The 22,500-nt window shown below is 44.4% G+C and overlaps 1 protein-coding gene across 1 annotated transcript in view; it reads left to right on the top strand.

Moving 5' to 3' along the window:
- Positions 1-22,500, top strand: part of brinp2 (bone morphogenetic protein/retinoic acid inducible neural-specific 2) — a gene marked incomplete at its 3' end in the record, with an annotated part of 430,343 nt that overhangs the window by 81,792 nt on the left and 326,051 nt on the right. The window contains 1 exon segment of the mRNA XM_084327936.1: positions 18,865-19,046. Coding sequence (XP_084184062.1) covers positions 18,865-19,046 — 182 coding nt within the window.

Here is a 22,500-nt window from a genome sequence, read left to right as displayed (position 1 = left end):
GATGCAGAAAGCGAATCACATCAGTGTGTTAGTGTGGTGTAGTGAGATAACACACAGTATGTTACATCTCCCTTCTTTTAGCAAAAACAATACACAATAACACATGCATGAATTTCCACACCAAACTTTTAAATCAAAACTGCTTGTTTGTTATTTTAAATTATTTCAGACTAACTAGATAATCTGACTTTAATTAGAAATTGACTATCCAACTGTAGTACTATAATGACTATAACAATTAACGAAATAACAGTCACTGTGAGAACTTTACTTTAGCTAATGACTTTGCCAATAACCTGAAAATGAGTGTACTTAACGTGCACACAGAACAGTCACTTATAGATTCAGTCCATGGCATAATTCACTTAAAGATTGAGTCTGTCTGGAGGTTTAACAACTCGGCCCCGCCTAGTAACATTCAGTCCAGGTGGCTGGGCTCGGGTGGGGCTCTGAGGCGGTTCGGGTGGGGAGTGGGGTATTCTAGGAAGAGCTGGAGGTTGTAATTCCTCGGCGTGTGGGCCTAATGTTTCAGTCCACGGTTCTTCCTGTACCCAGCGGAAGGATGGTTAGCGGCTGGAGTGCTCATGCGAAGATGTTGACTGTTGCGGAGGTACTCTCTATCCCCACAGTCCACAACATAGGAGCGTGGAGCACTGTGGGGTTTCACTATTACTCCAGGGGACCACTTGTCGTTGCCAGGATGCGGCTGCATCCTAACCTCATCTCCAGGCTGAAGAGCAACACAAGAATTGCCTGCTCTCTTTTGGTCGTAGTAGAACTTTTGAATGTCTTTGCTCGAGTCCAGCAGACGCTTGACTTTGTGGGGGTCATATCCTCTTGGTGCAAGTAGCTGACGAGCAGCAGGCAGCTTATCACATGGCCTCCTGCCCATGAGTAGCTGACCTGGCGACAATCCTACTCTCTCTAGTGGAGTTGTCCTGTAATCCATCAGCGCAAGGTGTTTGTCTGGTGCCTTGCACCAAAGCCTCTTCACAGTTTGCACTGCACGCTCTGCTTCACCATTTGAGTGCGGCGTGTGTGGTGAAGATGTTTTGTGTGATATTCCATAGCTCTTGCAGAAGTCCTTAAATTCCTCTGAGGAGTATTGTGGACCGTTGTCTGTGCGAAGAGTGGCATGAATGCCATGTCTGCAGAACTGAGCTTTCAGAGTCTCTATGGCGGTGCGGCTTCGCATGTCTTTCAGTACATCTACTTCAATGAACTCGAACAGATCTGATGCTACCTCTTCAAATGGCAGCTCTGGTGTTTCAGTTGGTTTGAGGGGTTGTCTGGGCAGCTTGTTTTGAAAGTCTGCACACTTGCTACAGTTTCTGACCATTTCTTCAATTTCTGCACTCATGCCTGGCCAGTATAGCACTTCACGTGCCCGCTGCTTTTCACCATGCCTAGGTGAGACTGGTGTATGAGCTTTCGCATGTGCTCACGCATGGTGGGGGGCACCACTATATGCAGTCCTTTATAGATGATTCCATCAGACAGCACTAGCTGACTTCTTGAGTCCCAATATGGCTGAACATGAATGGGCACTTCCCGTCTGTGTTCAGGCCAGCCGTGGTGAATTGTTTGCTGGAGACCGATTAGTTCTTCTTTTGTGCTGTCTTGCAGCTCTGTGTACTTCTGGTCACTTACTGCAACATAGTTGAGCATGGAGACACACTCTAGTCCGCTTAACTCAGGTGTGCGCTCTGGGAGCTGTGCTCTGGATAGTGTGTCGGGCAACTCCATGTCTTTCCCTCTTCTGTACTCGATTGTCAAGTCGTACCACTGCAGCGAGATACGCATTCTCTGGATGCGCATGGGAGTGGCCAGCAGTGATTTTTTTTTAAATATCTTCGAGTGGCTTGATCATTGTACACTGTGAAATGTGCTCCAAATATGTAGTTGTGAAACTTGATGCATGCGTGCACAATGGAGAGCATCTCATTCTCAATTTGCGCATAACGCGTCTCTGCGTCAGTCAGTGACCTCGAGGAGAATGCTAATCCACTGCTGCTTGCATCACTGTGTATCTCAACAGGCTTTGCAGGATCAAAAAACGTCAGCACTGAAGGATGCATGCACAACTCCCTGAGCCTGTCAAAGGCTTGCTGCTGAGCTGGCTGCCATACAAACTCCACGTCATTTTTGAGAAGCTGACGCAGCGGGGCATCCACTTCACTGAGGTTTGGTATGAACTTTGACAAATATGTTACAAAGCCCACAAAGCGTTTGACACCTTCTTTGTCTGTCGGTGGCGTCATGTACCGAACCGCTTCCACTTTTACGGGGTCTGGCTGTAGACCAGCAGCTGTTATCAGATGTCCCACATACGGCACTGATGCTTGGCGGATGTGACATTTGTGGAAGTTGAGTCTCAGATTGTAGCTTGTAGCTCTTTCCGCCACTCTGCGGAGGATTGCATCGTGCTCCTGGACTGTGGGGGCTGCTATTAGGATATCATCCATGACACTTATTGCTCCAGCTATGCCCTCAAGCATCTCATCCATGATGCGCTGGAAGATTTCTGAGGCGCATTTTATTCCGAATGGGAGTCTCAGCCATCTAAACCTTCCTATCAGAGTATTAAAGGTTGTTAGAAATGATGAGGCTTCATCCAGCTCTATCTGCAAAAATCCTGATTTAGCATCTAACACTGAGAATACTTTAGCATTAGGTATTATTGAAACTACCTCCTCTACGGTGCGCATTTGGTGGTGTTCCCTTTTTATGACCTGATTTAAATCACTTGGATCTATGCAGATTCTTATCTTGCCATTACGGACTACGGCTACCATAGAGCTAACCCATTCTGTGGGCTGTTCAACTTTGGTGATGAAACCATCTTTCTCCATCTCATGTAGCTTTTCTACTATCTTTGCTCTGAGCGCAGCTGGCTGTCGACAGACAGCGTGCACCACACCCTTTGCATCTTCATCCAGTTTGATGGTGTATTTTCCTGGCAGGGTGCCTGTGGTACATTGTAGCTCTGGAAATTCATCCAGACCAGCTGGTATGCTTTGTGTTGTGGTGGCTACACTCCTTCAAAGTGAGTCAAGACGAGCAATAAGGCCCAAAGCCTCTGCTGAAGCTCCACTGAGCACATTCTTTTGCGCTATGTCTACTATTTCAAATTCTGCGCTCACTTCACACTTTTTGTATGCCATCTGTAGATAAACTGCAGCTACAGGCTTAATCTTATGATTAGTATACAAGCGGAGTACTCTACTAGAGCGTTTTAGCTCACCTGAGTGCATTAGTGACTGATAGCTGTCTACGGTTAGTGTATTACACTTAGCACCTGTGTCGATCCTAAACGGCACTTGCTGAGACAGTATTTTTAGGTCTACTGTCCATGTATCCTTCTCCGGGTTATCTGTCTGTGCTAGATTTATGTTCAGAATTTCGTCATCCTGATCTGACTCAACACTCACAGAGCTAACTGCACGCCTGTGCCACACTGCCATCCAGTGGTTGGGTTTGTGACAGTAGGAACACTCTGAGCCTTTAGCTGGGCATCTCCCCATGTTCCACTTGTGCTGGGGGTCTCTCCCACAGCTCGCGCAGTTTCCCTGTTGGTTTTCCGGAGCCTTCCTCTGATACACAGGTTTTGTCTGTCCATCATTGTACATTCTCTTATTTTGCACTGTGTATTTTGGCTTAACAGATACTGCTGAGACTTGTGAATCCTCTTCTCTGATGATTTGTATCTGTTTCCATGACAATTCAAACCGCTGGGGAATTTCTATAGCTTTAGGTAGCGTTAGCGCCTCCCCTTTATCTAATAGTTGTTCTTGGACCCGTTTTTCTCGAACTCCCGCGATGATTCCATCAACCAGCATGTTGTCGGAGTTGGGGTACTCACAGTCCATGAGAATGAGTCTCAAATCCTTAATAAAGTTGTCGAAACCTTCACTTGGTCCTTGTTTCCTTTGCCTGAAACGGTGCCTGGCTATCCGCTTGTTTTTTCTTGGCCTGATGTAGCTGGCAAACTTATCCAGCACTTTAGACGGATCTGCTCTCTCGCCCTCAGCCCAGGCTGACGTCTTGTATATTTCTCTGCCTTGCTCGCCGACCCACGTACCTAGCCAGCCGGCTCGCTTCTTAGCTGCTAGCTCCGAGAGCGGACCCTCAAAGACGAACTCAACGTGACTTATGAATCTCCCAAACTCCTGATACAAATCAGGAGCCTCCCAGTCGATCTTGGGGTGTTCAAAGTGCGAGTATGCCATTTTCTCTTCTTTTATTTTCGCTTCTGACACCATGTAATGTACTCGAGCAGACACGGACACGACTTAGCTTGTAGACATGTTGTTTATTTTTGATTGACAGTCGCAACCTACAGCAACCCGTTGGGACGCGACGGATGCAGAAAGCGAATCACATCAGTGTGTTAGTGTGGTGTAGTGAGATAACACACAGTATGTTACAGTCTCCAAAACACGTCATAAATGAAAACACGTCGGGCGACGGTGCTGCATACGCACACAGTAAACTCATACAGTACAAGCAATAACGAAATGACACGGTACTTAATACAAATAGCGAACGTATTTATTCTCCATGGCAGGAGCGATAAGAGTTACTGTACTCACGTAGGCACTAGACAGTTTGCTGATCGACTCACAGTGTCTAGTAACACGGAAGAGCATATAAAGCCACCTTAACTAGACACACCAGGTGCCAATGAATGCAATTAGGGCAGATAGACAGGTCAATTACCACCACCAGGTAACACTAGGGATTTGCTCCCTGATGAGAGCAAAACCCCAAACGTTACAACATAGTTTGTTTCTTTACCTTTAAAAAGTTATTGTACTTACAGTAGATTGCATTCAATGTCTTTGCTGCTGCCCTGTTGCAGCTGCCTGGTGGTACTAAATCCAGATTTAACTCTGCCATTGGAAATATGAGATTTGGCCCAAACCATAGATATAGGACTTGGCCATAAATTCCCATAATACGGTCATTTATAGGCCTGATATTCTATATTATATATTCATATTTCAAATTAAAATATTTCATATGGCAAAATTCAGTACTGTAAATCATCTGCCCTTTATTCATTTGCTTAGATTCCTTGTACACATGATCTCAAGAAGGTGCTGAATGAGCTCTAGTCAATGTTAGCATGGCGTTATTCAATGTCAAAGATGAAAAAAAGAAAGAAAAATAAATTATATATAAACATATACATTTGGTTCATTACAATATACTCAAGCATAGTAACATACACAATATTTCTGACACTGGATATACATTCCCTGAGGTCCATAGATATCCCTAGATACCAAGAATATGCAAATGTACCTTGTAGAAGTGGAGTAATCTTCCATTTATTTAGGTATGTACTTTTAGGCGAATTTTCAGAAAACATCGCTCCGAAATATTGTGTCTGCTGTGTTCTTTTTACACAGCCTGTAGATTAATAGGTTGCCCATAAGATTGTATTGTTCTACAAATACACATATGCTCCAGCTCGTACCCCCCTCTCCCGGACCCCCCATTGGATAATCCAACCATTATAATTTGTTCCTAACCAGACACTACCATTATATGCTGGCTTTTATTCTCTCCACCACTTCTAACCACATTGCCATTTTGGATTCATTGAGACCCAAAATTCTAGCTGTTGATATTTCTTGATAAATCACATCGAGATATGTAAGAATCCAGACCTTACGGCAAATTTTTTCCGGTTGAAACCATCGTGATGCTATCAGCTTTTTAGCCACTGTGATACCGGATAAAACCAATCTCTTTAGCTGTGGAGGTACTGCATGCTCAAAGACATCATTCAGCAGTAATACAGAGGGGTGTACAGGTATATCCAGAGTTAAGAGATTTGACAATTGCTGGGTCACTTCTTTCCAAAATATCTTAACTGGTGGGGAGTCCCAGTACATGTGCATAAATGTCCCTTCGTCCCCATTTGTACATAAGGAGCATTTGGAGTCTTGTTTAAGACCCATTTTGTTCAGTCTTATAGGAGTTAAGTATGTCCTGTGAATATAGTTAAGATTGATTTGTTGATGGTCCGGGTTCCTTGATGCAAGGCGTACATTTGCCCAGGCTTCTTGCCAGTCAAAGTCTATCTCCAGGTCTGGTATGTCCCTCCTCCAGACTGAGTCTAGATGTAGGGTTTCATACGAGGCCGTTAGTAATTGATGATAAAAATCTGAAACAAAACCTCTCGATGTCTCTCTTTCATAGAAGAATTTGTGGTATCTGTGGTGTACAATTGGTATCCTTAATGGAACACCGTGAGCCTTCAAACATGCCAATAACTGTGCGTAAAAATAATATGAGGACTTGGTGAGATTAAATTTTTTGCATATCTCATCAAAACTACAAAAACCCTGTTTGTTGAAAACGTCTCCTAATGTGTGTATGCCTTGCTTTTCCCATCTAGGGAATCTTATAGGTTGTTTTCCAATCAAGAGTGCATTGTTATTGAATAAGGGAGTATGATTATGCCATTTATGTGGGATAGAGTCTTTTTTTTGTGTTTCACGCCATATCCGGATTGCATGAGTGATTATGGGGCCAAATTTCCGTTCGCATTGCTTAATTGATAATTTGGTGTACACTATGTCCTTCAGCCTATGTGGAGCTACTATATTTTCTTCTAAATTTCTCCAGGATACTGATGCTTGGGGATCAAACCATGTTGTCAGTGGTCTTAAAGTGTATGCCTTAAAATAGTGGTGGAAATCTGGAAATGCCATACCGCCGTCTGCTTTGTTTCTCTGTGCGGTGGATCTTTTTATACGTGGTGGCATATGTGTATTTGTATATCCTATTGTGTGTTGTCATGTTTGTTTATGTGTTTGTTTAAAAAATAATAAAAAAATAAAATACAAAAGATTGTATTGTTCTCTGACAGTAAAGTTCAATCTAATCTAATATCTGTGTGATGTTCTGAAAACAAAATCAGCTTTATAGACCAGAAAAAGTGTAAGCATGATACTGAGGGCGGGATCCACAAAGAATGGATTGCACGCTGCTAATTGCACACATGGATTCTGCTCCGTCTTTGTGAACTATCCACTAAAGTACATTGCACAATGTGATACCAGGGCAGACACGTCCAATATGTGAGGCTCGCGAGCAATCTGCACTATGCACTCCTGACAGCACTGTTGGCAGAAATGTGTGTGTGTGTGTGCTTAAATACAAATTAAGCAAGCTCTATACATTACGAAGTAAACTAAATACAATACAAAATCAACGGAATACTAAAGAAAATAGATGCACATTATCTAATGTGAGGATTCGCCGTTTCCCTGGACCTTTATTCCCTGTCTCCTCTCCTCACCTCACCAGCCCCCACCCTTGTGAGAACTTTTGCCTGCCTCCTACTGTGGCAGACGGTATTGTCCTCACAAAGAAGGCGCGGGTTTTCCCAAACCAGAAACCTTGGGTGGACAGCACTATAAGAACAGCCCTGGACTCATGCACCACGGCTTATAACCTATGGGCAGAGAGTCAGGAAATATGGAAGAGTACAAGGCTTCAGTCTACACTCTGCGCAAGGCTGTTAAACTTGCTAAGAGGACATATGCTGAGAAACTGGAGACACAAATGGCACAAAACGACACAAGAGGCTTGTGGAGGGGACTGAAGACAATAACTGACTACAAAGTCAGCGCCCCCGAAATGGGGAGCGACGACGCCTCTCTCGCGGACAAACTCAACTCCTTCTACGCTCGGTTCGGTGTAGACAGTGTCGCCGCTAGCCCTCTGGCTAGTGACGTCACTGGCGCACCGGCTGTTGTGGAGGGGGGGGGGGCAACCGCGGGGGGGCGGGGGCGCTCTCTCGTTGTCGGAACACAGTGTGAGAAGAGCATTTATGCAGGTGAACACCAGGAAGGCTGCGGGTCCAGATGGTATAACAGGACGCATACTTAAGTCCTGTGCAAACCAGCTTGCCCCGGTGTTCACCGCCATATATAATCAATCCCTGGCGGAGTCAGTAGTCCCTGCCTGCTTCAAGAGGTCTACCATCATCCCTGTACCGAAGAAACCCTCCCCAACATGCCCAAATGACTACAGACCGGTGGCACTCACCTCTGTGGTCATGAAATGTTTCGAGAGGCTGGTCAAGGACCACATTTGTGCCTCTCTCCCCAGTGATATGGACCCTATGCAATTTGCATACAGGACAAACAGGTCCACTGACGACGCGGTCTCCCAGGTACTGCACAGCACTCTCTCCCACCTTGACCGTCAGAAGGGGGGCTATGTGAGACTGTTGTTCATTGACTACAGCTCAGCGTTCAACACCATAGTCCCCACCAGACTGGTGGACAAGCTGATCGAGCTAGGTCTGAGCTCCGCCCTGAGCGCCTGGGTACTGGACTTTCTGAGTGAAAGACCCCAGGCGGTCAGGGTGGGGGGTCAGACCTCCAACACCATCACCCTGAGCATCGGGTCCCCCCAGGGCTGTGTTCTAAGCCCCCTGCTATACTCACTCTACACACACGATTGTGTGGCCAAGTTCAGCTCCAACTCCATAGTGAAGTTCGCCGACGACACAGTGGTGGTGGGGCTGATCTCGGACAACGACGAGAAGGCCTACCGAGAGGAGGTTGAGGTACTGGAACGTTGGTGCCAGGACAACAGCCTGCTCCTGAACATTGGTAAAACCAAGGAGCTGATCGTGGATTATAGGAGAGGACAGCAGGAGACACACACACCACTGATGATTAACAGGGCTACCGTGGACAGGGTGAGCAGCTTCAAGTACCTGGGGGTCCACATCTCTGACATGGTCAACACACATAGACACAGTAGTAAAGAAAGCGAAGCAGCGCCTCTACCACCTGAGACAGTTAAGGAAGTTCAGAGTATCGGGGAAGATACTCCAGTCCTTCTACTCAGGAGCTGTAGAGAGCATCTTGACCGGAAACATCACTGCCTGGTATGGGAACAGCACGGCACAGGACAAGAAGGCCCTACAGAGAGTGGTGCGCTCAGCCGAGCGTACCACGGGTATTGCGCTACCTCCCCTGCAGGCTCTATACAACAAGAGGTGCAAATCCAGAGCCTGCATGATAATGAAAGACCCCCACCACCCCAATAACAGCCTGTTCCAGCTGCTGATGTCAGGCAGACGCCTGCGAACCCCAGCTACTAGGACGGAGAGGCTTAGGCTAAGCTTCTTCCCCCAGGCCATCAGAGCCTTGAACAATGAACATTGAGAGACACAGAAACTGAACTATCCACACACAAGCACACACAAGCACATACACGACACGCACGCTGAGCACGCTCACACACTAGCAGCCACTTTAACACTCATGCCGCACATACGCACACTTATGGCCAGAGGAAAGGCCACTTTAAATTAGTATAACATCAGGAACAGTGTATTGCACTACTAAAGCTACCTAGCATGTCCTATATGCTCTGTAAATACTATGTATAGATACCGAGATGGCACACCATGTACCTGTTTATTGCACTGTTGTCTTTTACTGGATTCTATTAATATGTTGTACCACTGTATTTTTATTGGATTCTATTATATGTTGTACCACTGTATTGCACATCGTCGCGGGCAAGACCAGCCGCATTTCATTGTATACCTGTATGCCGTGACAATTAAAACTCTTGACTTGACTTGACTTGACTTGACTCTTCACCAGCCCCCACCCTTGGACATTTTGATCCTCTACCTTCACGCACCTGTTGGGAGTTTGCAATCACCTCGGGAGAGTACATAGGTTGCAGACTCCCCTCCAATCCTTGTCGGGTCGTTCTGTGTTCTGGACTCTGTGTTCGTTCTGTATCTGTATCTGTGTACACTCTGTATTCATGGAGTTATGTACGTTACCATCCTGTACGTTACCATCGCCTGCCGCGTCTCCGGCGTGAGACGACGTGCCAGCCATCACCACCTGTCGCCGTTTGCCTGGAGTGGGACACCGTCTTCGCTCTCTAATTCTCTACGGGAGGTTTTCCAGTGTTCCCACTCCAGACGTCAAGCCGGCTCGTCATCGCTCCCGATTCCACGGGAGGAAGGCGTCTCATCGTGATCCTCGTTCCTGGGGGTGAGGCTCGTCGTCGCTCCCTAGTATTCCACGGGAGGACGGCGTGTGCCCATCCCGTTCCCCTTGGACCCAGGCTCGTCGTCGCTCCCTAGTATTCCACGGGAGGACGGCGTGTTCCCATCCCGGTCCCCTGGGACCCCCTTTGTTCTGCGCTGCCCGTCTGCAGCATCCGAAGAGGAGGAGGAGGATCTCCGTGCCAGGCCCCGCTGTCGGGCCCCTGTCCCCGTGCCAGGCCTCCGCCGTCGGAACCCTGTCCTCATCCCTGTAAGCAGCTGTCCAAGGCCTTAACCCTGTTCTCTGTCCCTGTCTCCAGCCCGCCTCTCCGGGCCTCTGTCCCTGTCCCCCTCTCCAGTGCCCCTGGTCCTGGCCCTGACACTTAGCCCTGGTCCTTAGCCCTGGCCCTTAGCCTTAGTCCCTTAGCCTGTTCGCCTCTTAAAGGCACAGTGCCGCATTTTCCATATTTCCTTGACTCTAGTGTTTTTGTGTTTTCCCTTAAAGGGACTGTGCCGCTTTTTGTTCTATAATAAATATTGCCCTGTTTTGGCTTACTCTCATACCTGTCTTGTGTTGTGTGATTGGGGTCGGTTACAAACCATAACAGTACGACCCGACCAGTCGACGACCCCAGCCAGCACAGACAGTGTATGTGAGTTAGCCTGTTAGTTCCCCTGTTAGTTCCCCTGTTAGTTCCCCTGTTGACTCCCCTGTTAGCCTTGTTAGCTCCCCTGTTAGCTACCCTGTTCCCCACAGCTAGGACTGTCCTTCCAGCTAGCTTGTTCTCCTTTGCTAGTCCAGCCCTGTCTGCTAGCCTAACTCCGGCAGCTAGCGCAGCCTCTATGCTAATGTAGCAGTACAGCTAGCATAGGCCCTGTAGCTAGCAATGCTCTGGCAGCTACCCTGTCCCTCTGCTAGCCCCACTTTAGGTGTAGCTTCCCCTGCTAGCATGGCCCATTTTTGTTTTGTCTTGTCCCTTGCCCCGCTGTCTGTTTTTTTGGTCGCCCAGTGGCTCCCGTGGAGGGGGAGGTACTGTGAGGATTCGCCGTTTCCCTGGACCTTTATTCCCTGTCTCCTCACCTCACCAGCCCCCACCCTTGTGAGAACTTTTGCCTGCCTCCTACTCTTCACCAGCCCCCACCCTTGGACATTTTGATCCTCTACCTTCACGCACCTGTTGGGAGTTTGCAATCACCTCGGGAGAGTACATAGGTTGCAGACTCCCCTCCAGTCCTTGTCGGGTCGTTCTGTGTTCTGGACTCTGTGTTCGTTCTGTATCTGTATCTGTGTACACTCTGTGTTCATGGAGTTCTGTACGTTACCATCCTGTACTGTACGTTACCATCACCTGCCGCGTCTCCGGTGTGAGATGACGTGCCAGCCATCACCACCTGTCGCCGTTTGCCTGGAGTGGGACAACGTCTTCGCTCTCTAATTCTCTACGGGAGGTTTTCCAGTGTTCCCACTCCAGACGTCAAGCTGGCTCGTCATCGCTCCCGATTCCACGGGAGGAAGGCGTCTCTTCGTGATCCTCGTTCCTGGGGGTGAGGCTCGTCGTCGCTCCCTAGTATTCCACGGGAGGACGGCATGTGCCCATCCCGTTCCCCTTGGACCCAGGCTCGTCGTCGCTCCCTAGTATTCCATGGGAGGACGGCGTGTTCCCATCCCGGTCCCCTGGGACCCCCTTTGTTCTGCGCTGCCCGTCTGCAGCATCCGAAGAGGAGGAGGAGGATCTCTGTGCCAGGCCCCGCTGTCGGGCCCCTGTTCCCGTGCCAGGCCCCCGCCGTCGGGCCCCTGTCCCCGTGCCAGGCCTCCGCCGTCGGGCCCCTGTTCCCCTGCCAGGCCTCCGCCGTCGGGCCCCTGTCCCCGTGCCAGGCCTCCGCCGTCGGAATCCTGTCCTCATCCCTGTAAGCAGCTCTGGCCCTCAATAAAACAATTTGTATCTTTGACTGTGAATAACACCATGCTAAAATTTACCAGACCTGAAAAATCTAAGCAAATTCATAAATGGAAGGTGATTAAACAGAAGGTTTTGTAGATACAGTACTGAATTCTGCCATCCGGAAACATGCCATTTGAAATATGATTATATAATATAGAATATCAGGCCTAAAATGGTTATGCGATTAAAATGTGAGTAATTAGATTAATTAATTACAAATCCTGTAATTAATTAGATACATTTGTTTAATCGCCTGACAGCACTAATATATATATATATATATATTAGGGAACTGTCAGTTTATCGCGTTAATTAGATTAATTAATCACACAGCAAATTATCGCGTTATGAAAATTAACTCAAAATTAATTACAAAAAACATTTTTTTTTTTTTTTTTTTTATAATATTTTTGTATCTCATTCATTCCATAAGAATGTAGAATACACATTTACAGACTTTTTTCTTTTTTAATATGGTCCATTTGCATGTTCTTGGTATCTGATTCTGTATTTTATTTTTTTATTATTTTTTAAACAAACACATAAACAAACATGACAACACACGATAAGATATACAAGCATTAGTTGACAGTGCACATCCAATGAAACCACCATTTAGTTAATTGTCTTATACAGGATATACCCCTAATACCTGTTATCTAAAAACCTATACACATATGCTCTAGCTCAGTGGTTCTCAAACTGTGGTACGCATACCACTAGTGGTACTTGGTGGTACTGCTGGTGGTACTTGAAAACATTTCCAAAAAAGCTAAAAAAATTAAAAAAATAATTTTTTTTTTTTTTTTTGCAGTCAGGCCACTGAACTTAGAAGCAGGCCAGGCCAGTGTTTCTGGTTGCGGCGGCGCGATAGTTAGATAATCTAAGTGGGGAACAACCAGACAGAGTGACAGAGAGTAATGCAGTCTAAACAGTCATAAATCTTTAATTAAACTTCAGCCCTGATCATAACCATTTATTTTTAGATTTCTTGTAATGTCAGATAAAAAATGAAATACTCCCACTTTTCTGAAAAGAGTTGGTGTTAAATCTGACATTACAAAAAATCCATCAAAATATGTGTTGCTGCTAATCATTGACACATGCCTAGCCTGTAATAATCTCCCCCAGAAAAATGTACTTTGCATTTGATATATTGAAAATATTTTACTTTTTGTGTGTTTTTTTTTAACAATAATTTGTGATGCCATCACAAACACTGGCATTTAAAGGGTAAAAATGCCTGCACCAGAATGCAGGAAATTAAGTTTTTGTAACAAAATAAGTGTGTGTGTGTGTGTGTGTGTGTGTGTGTGTGTGTGTGTGTGTGTGTGTGTGTGTGTGTGTGTGTGTGTGTGTGTGTGTGTGTGTGTGTGTGTGTGAGAGAGAGAGAGAATGACGGACAATTGCTTGCTGTGTGAGAGAGAGATAGAGAGAGAGAGAGTGTGAGAGAGAGAGAGAGAGAGAGAGAGAGAGAGAGATAGAGAGAATTAAGTACATTTGCTGAAATACAGTTGTTCTTAATTTTCTCACTTGCTATGTGAGAATGTTAGTTATTATGTTCTCAATGCCGTTTGCATTGGATGAGTTGTGTGGAAGCGTAGTTCTAGTGCTATCTCTTTGTACATTGTGGCTGTGTCTGACAAAAGTTAACAATAAATAATGGTATCAGGAATACATTTGCCTCCTGCATGAACTGTGCATAGCTGAATAGACTGTATTTTAACGCCGGTCATATGGTGGTACTTGGAGAGCCAGCTACGTTCTCAGGTGGTACTTGGTGTAAAAGGTTTGAGAACCACTGCTCTAGCTCATACCCCCCCCCCCTCCCGGACCCCCCATTGGATAATCCAACCATTATAACTTGTTCCTAACCATACACTACCATTATGCTAGCTTTTATTCTCTCCACCACTTCTAACCACATTGTCATTTTGGATTCATTGAGACCCAAAATTCTTGCTGTAGATATTTCTTGATAAATCATATCGAGATATGTAAGAATCCAGACCTTCCGGCACATTTTTTCCGGTTGAAACCATCGTGATGCTATCAGCTTTTTAGCCACTGTGATACCAGATAAAACCAATCTCTTTCGCTGTGGATGTTCTGCATATTCAAAAACATCATTCAGCAGTAATACAGAGGGGTGTACAGGTATATTCAGAATTAAGAGATTTGATAATTGCTGGGTCACTTCTTTCCAGAATATCTTAACTGGTGGGCAGTACCAGTACATGTGCATAAATGTCCCCTCGTCCCCATTTGTACATAAGGAGCATTTGGAGTCTTGTTTAAGACCCATTCTGTTCAGTCTTATAGGAGTCAAGTATGTCCTATGGATATAGTTAAGATTGATTTGTTGATGGTCCGGGTTCCTTGATGCAAGTCGAACATTTGCCCAGGCTTCTTGCCAATCAAAGTCTATTTCCAGGTCTGGTATATCCCTCCTCCAAATAGAGTCTAGGTGGAGGGTTTCATACGAGGCCGTTAGTAATTGATGATAAAAATCTGAAACCTCTCGATGTCTCTCTTTCATAGAAAAATGTGTGGTATCTGTGGTGTGCAATTGGTATCTGATTCTAGGGACATCTATGAATCTCAGGGAATGTATTCCCAGTGTCAGAAATACTGTGGGCTAGATCCACAAAGAATGGATTGCACGGTGCAAGTTGCACCCTTACTTACAATTCATTATGAATAAAAAATGGGGGACCCTGATGTAAACAAGACAAAAGTATTTCTCTGGTCTGCATCCCCTTAACAATTTTGTGCCGTACTGTATTGTACCCATTCTGCAATCTGTTAATAACATTTTCATTAAATCAATCAATCTGCACGGTGATTGATTGAATGAAAATTTGAGTAAATTGTAATGAACCAAATGAGAATATCAATACATTTTTTTGTATCTTTGACTGTGAATAACACCATGCTCAAATTGACCAGACCTGGAAAATCTAAGCAAATTAATAGATGTAAGATGATTAAACAGAAGGTTTTGTAGATACAGTACTGAATTCTGCCATCCGGACACATGCAATTTGAAATATGATTATAGAATATCAGGCATAAAATGGTTATGCGATTAAAATGCGATTAATTAGATTAATTAATTACAAATCCTGTAATTAATTAGATACATTTTTTTAATCGCCTGACAGCACGAATATATATATATATATATATATATATATTAGGGCTGACCCCTATTAATCGATTAGTCGACTAATCGGTCGAAAGGAGCCGTAGTCGACTGGCCAACCTCTTAGTCGAATATAATACAAAAATATATATATATATATAATATATATATATTTTTTTATCATTCTTTCCAAAAGAAAATAGGCCTAGAAGCATGGCTAACGCTAATGGCACGCATACCAGAGGCTAACTGCCTACGAAAACAGGCGCAGAGGCACTGAAAGAGGATTTCACCCATCTAATGAACACTCTAGACTAGAAAAAAATATCAAGATGTATCCATCAGTGGACCAATTGCATGATTTTGCAGAGGACAAGAAGCCTTCAGTCGACTCCTTCAGACATTAAGCACCCCCCACAGCCCAAATGGAATGATACAAATTTTATAAAAAAAGAAAATTTAAATATATTTTTTTTAATTTTTTTTTACCAATAGTCGACTAACGGCAAATTTTTGTCAATCCTAGTCGACCATCCAATTCCTTAGTCGGGGACAGCCCTAATATATATATTGATGCAAAACTGAATTATTCAGCAGTGTGTGTGTTAAGGCTGAATAAGGCTGTGTGTGTTAAGGCTGAATTGAATCCCAAGCCTGTTTTTGGGATTCAAACTTCGTCAGGGTTCTTCGAACAAACGTTCGAACCTTCGTTTTTAATAATAAAAAGAATTTCTAAATATATATATATATATTTTTTTTTATATCCTCAAACTAAATCCTCAATTTGAATAAAGTGATTAATCTGATTAAATGAGTCTCTTTTTTATTAAATCAACTTTATTTAATCAATATAACTCTTTATACATTTTTTTTTATACTATAATATTAGTGTAGCCTAATCTTTATCTGCAACTGTGAAGACAAACCCCATTGGTTTAAACAGAATGAATAGACACATAAAACAAATTATATATATCTTTATTTTTATTAAAAATAAAAAATTCGAATTTTGATTTAGAATTTTAATGCCAACGTAACAAACGAACGTTCAAACATTCGGGCTCAGCCTTAGTGTGTGTGTGTGCGTGTGTGTGTGTGTGTGTGTGTGTGTGTGTTGTGGGCAGGAGCGTCCAACTAACAATATGGTATAATGGAATAGTAATAAAGGCTATTCCACTATAGGTATATAGTGTGCCGTGTGATGACAATACATTTTAATATAATCTAATTTTGATCCGTCGCAAAGCGCTTCGACCCTCGCATTATAATGAGCTGACCAGGTGTGTGTGTGTGTGTGTGTGTGTGTGTGTGTGTGTGTGTGTGTGTGTGTGTGTGTGTGTGTGTGTGTGTGGGAACGTGAACGCGATATCTGTCATGTGAGACTAGGCGAGGCTTGTTGTCATCTCTGAAGTGTTCGACTTTCTGACTCCTCCCCCGGCTGCAATCGTCTACTCTTGCTTGTTTTCGAGGCGAGGCGAAATTCATCTCAAACAAGCCTAATTACTGCTGCCATGATCACCTGTGAAGAGGCCCATATTACCTCATTTAAATATGCACCAATTGCACCCGATGCAATGCTGACGGAACGCATGAGCCACCTCATTTCACCCGCTGAGGAACCTTTGAGAGTGATATGCATATGCGATAGCCAGGCTGGTTTGGAGAAAAACGTCATGTACAATGACAAGCAGGTCCCTGTGGGGGGGGGGGGGGTAGAGAGTTCGGCCAGGAGCCGGCAAGTCCCTGATATCATCCTTGGCAGCGACCACAGGGTGGCTGGCATTACATCTTAAATATGGCGTTACAGTGCCAACCATCACTGCCAAAGTGTCCTTTAGCAAAGCCCTGCGCTATGACTTCTCTGAAGAAATGCATAAATATGTATAGGAGAATATGTGTATGTGTATCTGGGAGGGTTATACAGAAAGCCTTGTGTAAACTAACAATAAAGTAATCTGATTTACTATACTATCATGCTGGTCTCTCCAGGGTCAAACAGGGCTCGGTAGGATATTATAGACTATGGAATAGGGATGGGTAAAACTCAAAACTCAAAACACTATTCAATAGTCACTTGGAACTATTCAACTACTAATCAACACCCCACCCCAAGTTAATGTATATGCTTTTGTTTTTACTTATTTGATAAAACAAAACGATAGTCGCCTTAACTATTCAGCGGTTTATAATTTAACAACAATTTAACATTGATGCCCATCCCTACTATGAAACAAGACTATGACACATACACACACACACACACACACACACACACACACACACACACACACACACACACACACACACACACACACACACACACACACACACACACACACACACACACACACACACAATCATCGCGCCGTACAGTCCAACATTCCTGATGTTTTGTTTTTCTCCTCGTCTTTAATCGATTGCACAAACGTCGGTCTGGCTGTGTGATCTCTGAACATCGCCGGTTAGATTCCAGACCAAAGAGCAGACTAGGGAGAGTCACAGACATCTAATCGCGGTGTCACTTGACGGTCTATGTATGAACCCCGGTGACCGGGTGGAGAATAAAGGAGAGGCGGGAGGAGCAGAGATGAATGCAGTGTCACAGTCAGACGCTGGCTGTAATTAACAAGCAGCTGGGAGGAGGTGATAGGTGGAATACTAACGAGGGTGGCAGAGAGAGAGAGCGATGCTCACATTTCAGCTCTTGGTCTTTGTCTCTTTTTTGTATTTTTTTTACCATGATATTCTCTCCATTCCTCTCTGTCCACTTCTGTCTCTATATCCAATTTTCTTTCTGTATGTCACTCTCTCGCGCTCTTCCTCTCTTGCGCTTCCTCTCTCTATCTTCCTCGCTCACCCTTCTTCTCTCACTTTCTCTATGTCTTTTAAGGTCAATTATCTATCCGTTCACTGTTCACTGTATTTTCCCTATTTTGCACTCAGACTTAAATATATTCATGACCAGGCTACTTGCGATTAGGAACTCACTAGGAAAGAAAATAGAAAAGAAGCAGAAAAACAAACATCACAGTGAAAATGCTGGGGTCACCGGACGGTCACACCCTGCCTGGACCACAGACCATCACTGAAGCCCAGCCAAGCACAAGATGAGCCGTTGGGAATACAGTTGGGTTAGATAGCAACTAGAACACTAAACTGTTTTAAGCTATTACAGAGAAGATTCATTACATCAACACTTGCTCAGGGATAGCTGCCAATCTTCAAGAATGATTGATTGATGATTGACTGATTCCCAGATAAAACATCTCCAAAAATACTGGGTTTTATCATTAACCAACCGGTGTATTGATGTGTTTGTTTGTTTGTTTGTTTGTTTGTTTGTTTGTTTGTTTGTTTGTTTGTTTGTGTGTTTGTTTGTTTGTTTGTTTGTTTGTGTGTTTGTTTGTTTGATTTGATTGGATTGAAAATGTGATAGACCAACCGAGCTCCTGACTGCATGACGGTTTACTCAATTCACTGATTCATGATTTGATCGGTCCCCATTCAAGTCCCTGACATCTTCCCATTGGTCGGCGGCACCTTACTGACTGATCAACTGCCTGCCTGAGTGATTGATTGATTACCTGACTGACCGACTGATCAACCCTCTGACCTACCGACGGAACAAATAAACAAATAGACGAATCAATTAAAACGGAGTTATTGCATATCTAATTGACTAATTATCCGGCTAACTGATTAATTGATTGAACTGTGTGTTCTGCCTGCAGGCGAGGAGTCTCTGACTATCTTCCTGGACAAGCAGAAGCTCAGTAAGAAGTCTGAGGGCAGTGGGAACAGCTCAGCCGTGTCTCTTGAGCTTCTCCACCAGCTGGCGGCGTCCTACTTCACCGACAGAGAGAGCACCCTGAGGAGGCTGCACCACTTACAGATAGCTACGGCTGCAATCAAGGTACACACAAAATCTGAATATAATTTTTAGAATTTTTATTAAAGATGCACTGTGCACAACTTTCCCAGCGTTTTGGAATGAGGACTGTGTACAATTACTTGAAATAAGCCTCATAATGTTAGGGATTGTGTTGGTAGAGGACCCAACCGCAAACAGAGACGAGGGAGAGGTAGATGTAGGTTGTCGAATATGAGCACTGCTCCTTTAATTCGAGACACTTGGAAAATGAAAAGCAAGGTGAGAGCAAGTCTACAAAAATGTACAAAACAACGTGAAATCCATGACATAGTGTGAGGACATGGCCCAGTGGGAAACATCTGTTAGTATAGATGATTTCAATTATGTTGCTGCATGGAACAGCTTGGACCCAAGTCTATTTCCTGCCACAGTGTTTGCTAATATCAACAGCTGACATGAAAGTGAGTGTTCAGTGGTCTCCAGTTCCTAACACATCATTTAGTGTAGAAACATGAATGGTGCCACCGGTGAATGACACAACTGTCCTGTCATAATTGGTATACTGTACATAGCTGGTTAAGGACTGGGATGAGTTCTGTCATTGAAGCATTTTCAATTGAAAAGTCACTACAGAATTGACATTGCGGTGTGCGTAAGGAACTGGAGACTACAATAATGACATCACGGTGTGTGTAAGGACCTGCGGACTACAGTAGTGACATCACGGTGTGCGTAAGGAACTGGAGACTACAATAATGACATCACGGTGTGTGTAAGGACCTGCAGACTATAGTAGTGACATCACGGTGTGTGTAAGGACCTGCAGACTACAGTAGTGACATCACGGTGTGTGTAAGGACCTGCAGACTACAGTAGTGACATCACGGTGTGCGTAAGGAACTGGAGACTACAATAATGACATCACGGTGTGCGTAAGGACCTGGAGACTACAGTAGTGACATCACAGTGCGTAAGGAACTAGAGACTACAGTAGTGACATCAATGTGTGCGTAAGGAACTGGAGACTACAGTAGTGACATCAATGTGTGCGTAAGGAACTGGAGACTACAGTAGTGACATCACAGTGCGTAAGGAACTGGAGACTACAGTAGTGACATCAGAGTGTGTGTGAGGAACTGGAGACTACAGTAGTGACATCAGAGTGTGTGTGAGGAACTGGAGACTACAGTAGTGACATCAATGTGTGCGTAAGGATCTGGATACTACAGTAGTGACATCAATGTGTGCGTAAGGAACTGGAGACTACAGTAGTGACATCAGGGTGTGTGTGAGGAACTGGATACTACAATAGTGACATCACAGTGCGTAAGGAACTGGAGACTACGGTAGTGACATTTGGGTGTGCGTAAGGAACTGGATACTACAATACTACAGTAGTGACATCAAGGTGTGCGTAAGGAACTGGAGACTACAATAGTGACATCAAGGTGTGCGTACGGAACTGGAGACTACAGTAGTGACATCAGGGGGTGCGTGAGGAACTGGAGACTACAGTAGTGACATCAGGGGGTGCGTGAGGAACTGGAGACTACAGTAGTGACATCAGGGGGTGCGTGAGGAACTGGAGACTACAATAGTGACATCAAGGTGTGCGTACGGAACTGGAGACTACAGTAGTGACATCAGGGGGTGCGTGAGGAACTGGAGACTACAATAGTGACATCAAGGTGTGCGTACGGAACTGGATACTATAGTAGTGACATCATGGTGTGCGTGAGGAACTGGAACACAAATGAATGGAAGCAGATAAGGACCACTAGCCTAGCTTAACACTCTGGGAGAGGTGTTTTTGGGCAAAAGCTTGCTGGTCAATATTCACTTTAATTAAGTAAGGGATAATGTATGGCTACGAGGTCATTGTCGCAAAATAATTGACCGACACAGAGTTTAAAATACCGAGGCGCCGCGTCGAGGTGTTTTAAACGTCAGTGAAGGTCAATTATTTTGCGACAATGACCGAGTAAAGCTATACATTATCCCGCTTATTACATGGCTAACTTACTAACAATATACCTAATTCATTTGACAAATCGCAGTTGTTCTGTGGCTCTGTCAGCCCAAATAAAGTGATTATTATTATCGCGGGCAGCCTCGTTCTGGCTCCGCTGTGTTCTGGCTCCGCTCGTCGCTCCGCCCCCTGTCATCGCCGGCAGCAGAACACCGCACTGAAACAGTGTGTGTCAGTGGGCTTGATTGCGAACAGCTGCGCACTGCGGTCATTATTGAAAAAACAGCGGTCATTATTGAAAAATAATGACCGCTGTCGGGGGGCTATTGACCAATCACAAGCAAGCATTTCGGCGAATGTGAAAACGCCATGTAATAATTTGTGCTAAGCTACGTTATATTTCATCGCCATCGTCAAACACAGCTAACACATTCAGGCTAGTTGTTTTGAAACATTAAATATACGCTCGCCCAGCAGTTTTGAAACATTTTCAAACAATGGATTGATCAGAAGTGTACAAAATATGTGTTGGATTATTATGTACGAAACCAGATGAAACTTGAGAAAGCAACTTTTGAGCATCTTCAGTTTGTCCAATTGTTTTTCCCCCTCCCTTTCTTTCATTTTGAGTGGGTGGTGGGCTGTGTTTACACACACACTATCAACTCTAAAGGAGAAACACAAGATGTAGGGAGAAAGGTGTCGTTGCTTAGCAGCTTGCTACTCTGCATACCACTGCTGTCAGATGGTTATCTCTGCAGGGAAAAAACTACTTATTTTCAGAAAGAAAATTAAAATACCTCTATGTGAGAGAGAAAGAGAGAGAGATACTTTGCGAAAATGTATTGTGATACCATTATCATAATGGCAATGACAACAAATGAGCATAGTACAAACAATAGTATATAATTGGTACTGTTGCGAAACATTTACCATGGCAGTAACATACATATTTGTAGAGAGAGATAGATAGAGAGAGAGAGAGAGGGAGATATAGAGAGATAGAGAGAGAGAGAGAGAGAGAGAGAGAGAGAGAGAGAGAGAGAGAGAGAGAGAGAGAGAGAGAGAGAGAGAGAGAGAGAGAGAGAGAGAGAGAGAGATAGAGAGAGAGAGATAGAGAGAGAGAGCAAGAGAGAGATAGAGAGAGAGAGAGAGAGAGAGAGAGAGAGAGAGAGAGAGAGAGAGAGAGAGAGAGAGATATAGATAGAGAGAGAGAGAGAGATAGAGAGAGATAGAGAGAGAGAGAGAGAGAGATAGAGAGAGAGAGAGAGAGAGAGAGAGAGAGAGAGAGAGAGAGAGAGAGAGAGAGAGAGAGAGAGCGAGAGAGGTGTTTGGTCAGCGAGCAACGCTTAGCTTTTTTCACACCTCTGAAATAACACGCTTGATTGAAATGAGTCGTTGGAGTCCATGGCACTCTGGCGGAACTCAGAGCATACATGGGAGTGCCTGCTGAGCACACATGAGGTTATGTTTTTCGGTCGATTCTGTTAATATATATATATAAAACTATATGGATAGCCACTTCAT

Source organism: Notolepis coatsorum (assembly GCF_963971535.1).
Source record: "Notolepis coatsorum genome assembly, chromosome: 13".
NCBI classification, from domain to species: Eukaryota; Metazoa; Chordata; class Actinopteri; order Aulopiformes; family Paralepididae; genus Notolepis; species Notolepis coatsorum.
The sequence above is the reverse complement of the archived record's forward strand: the minus strand, read 5'-3'. Positions and strand labels throughout refer to the sequence as shown.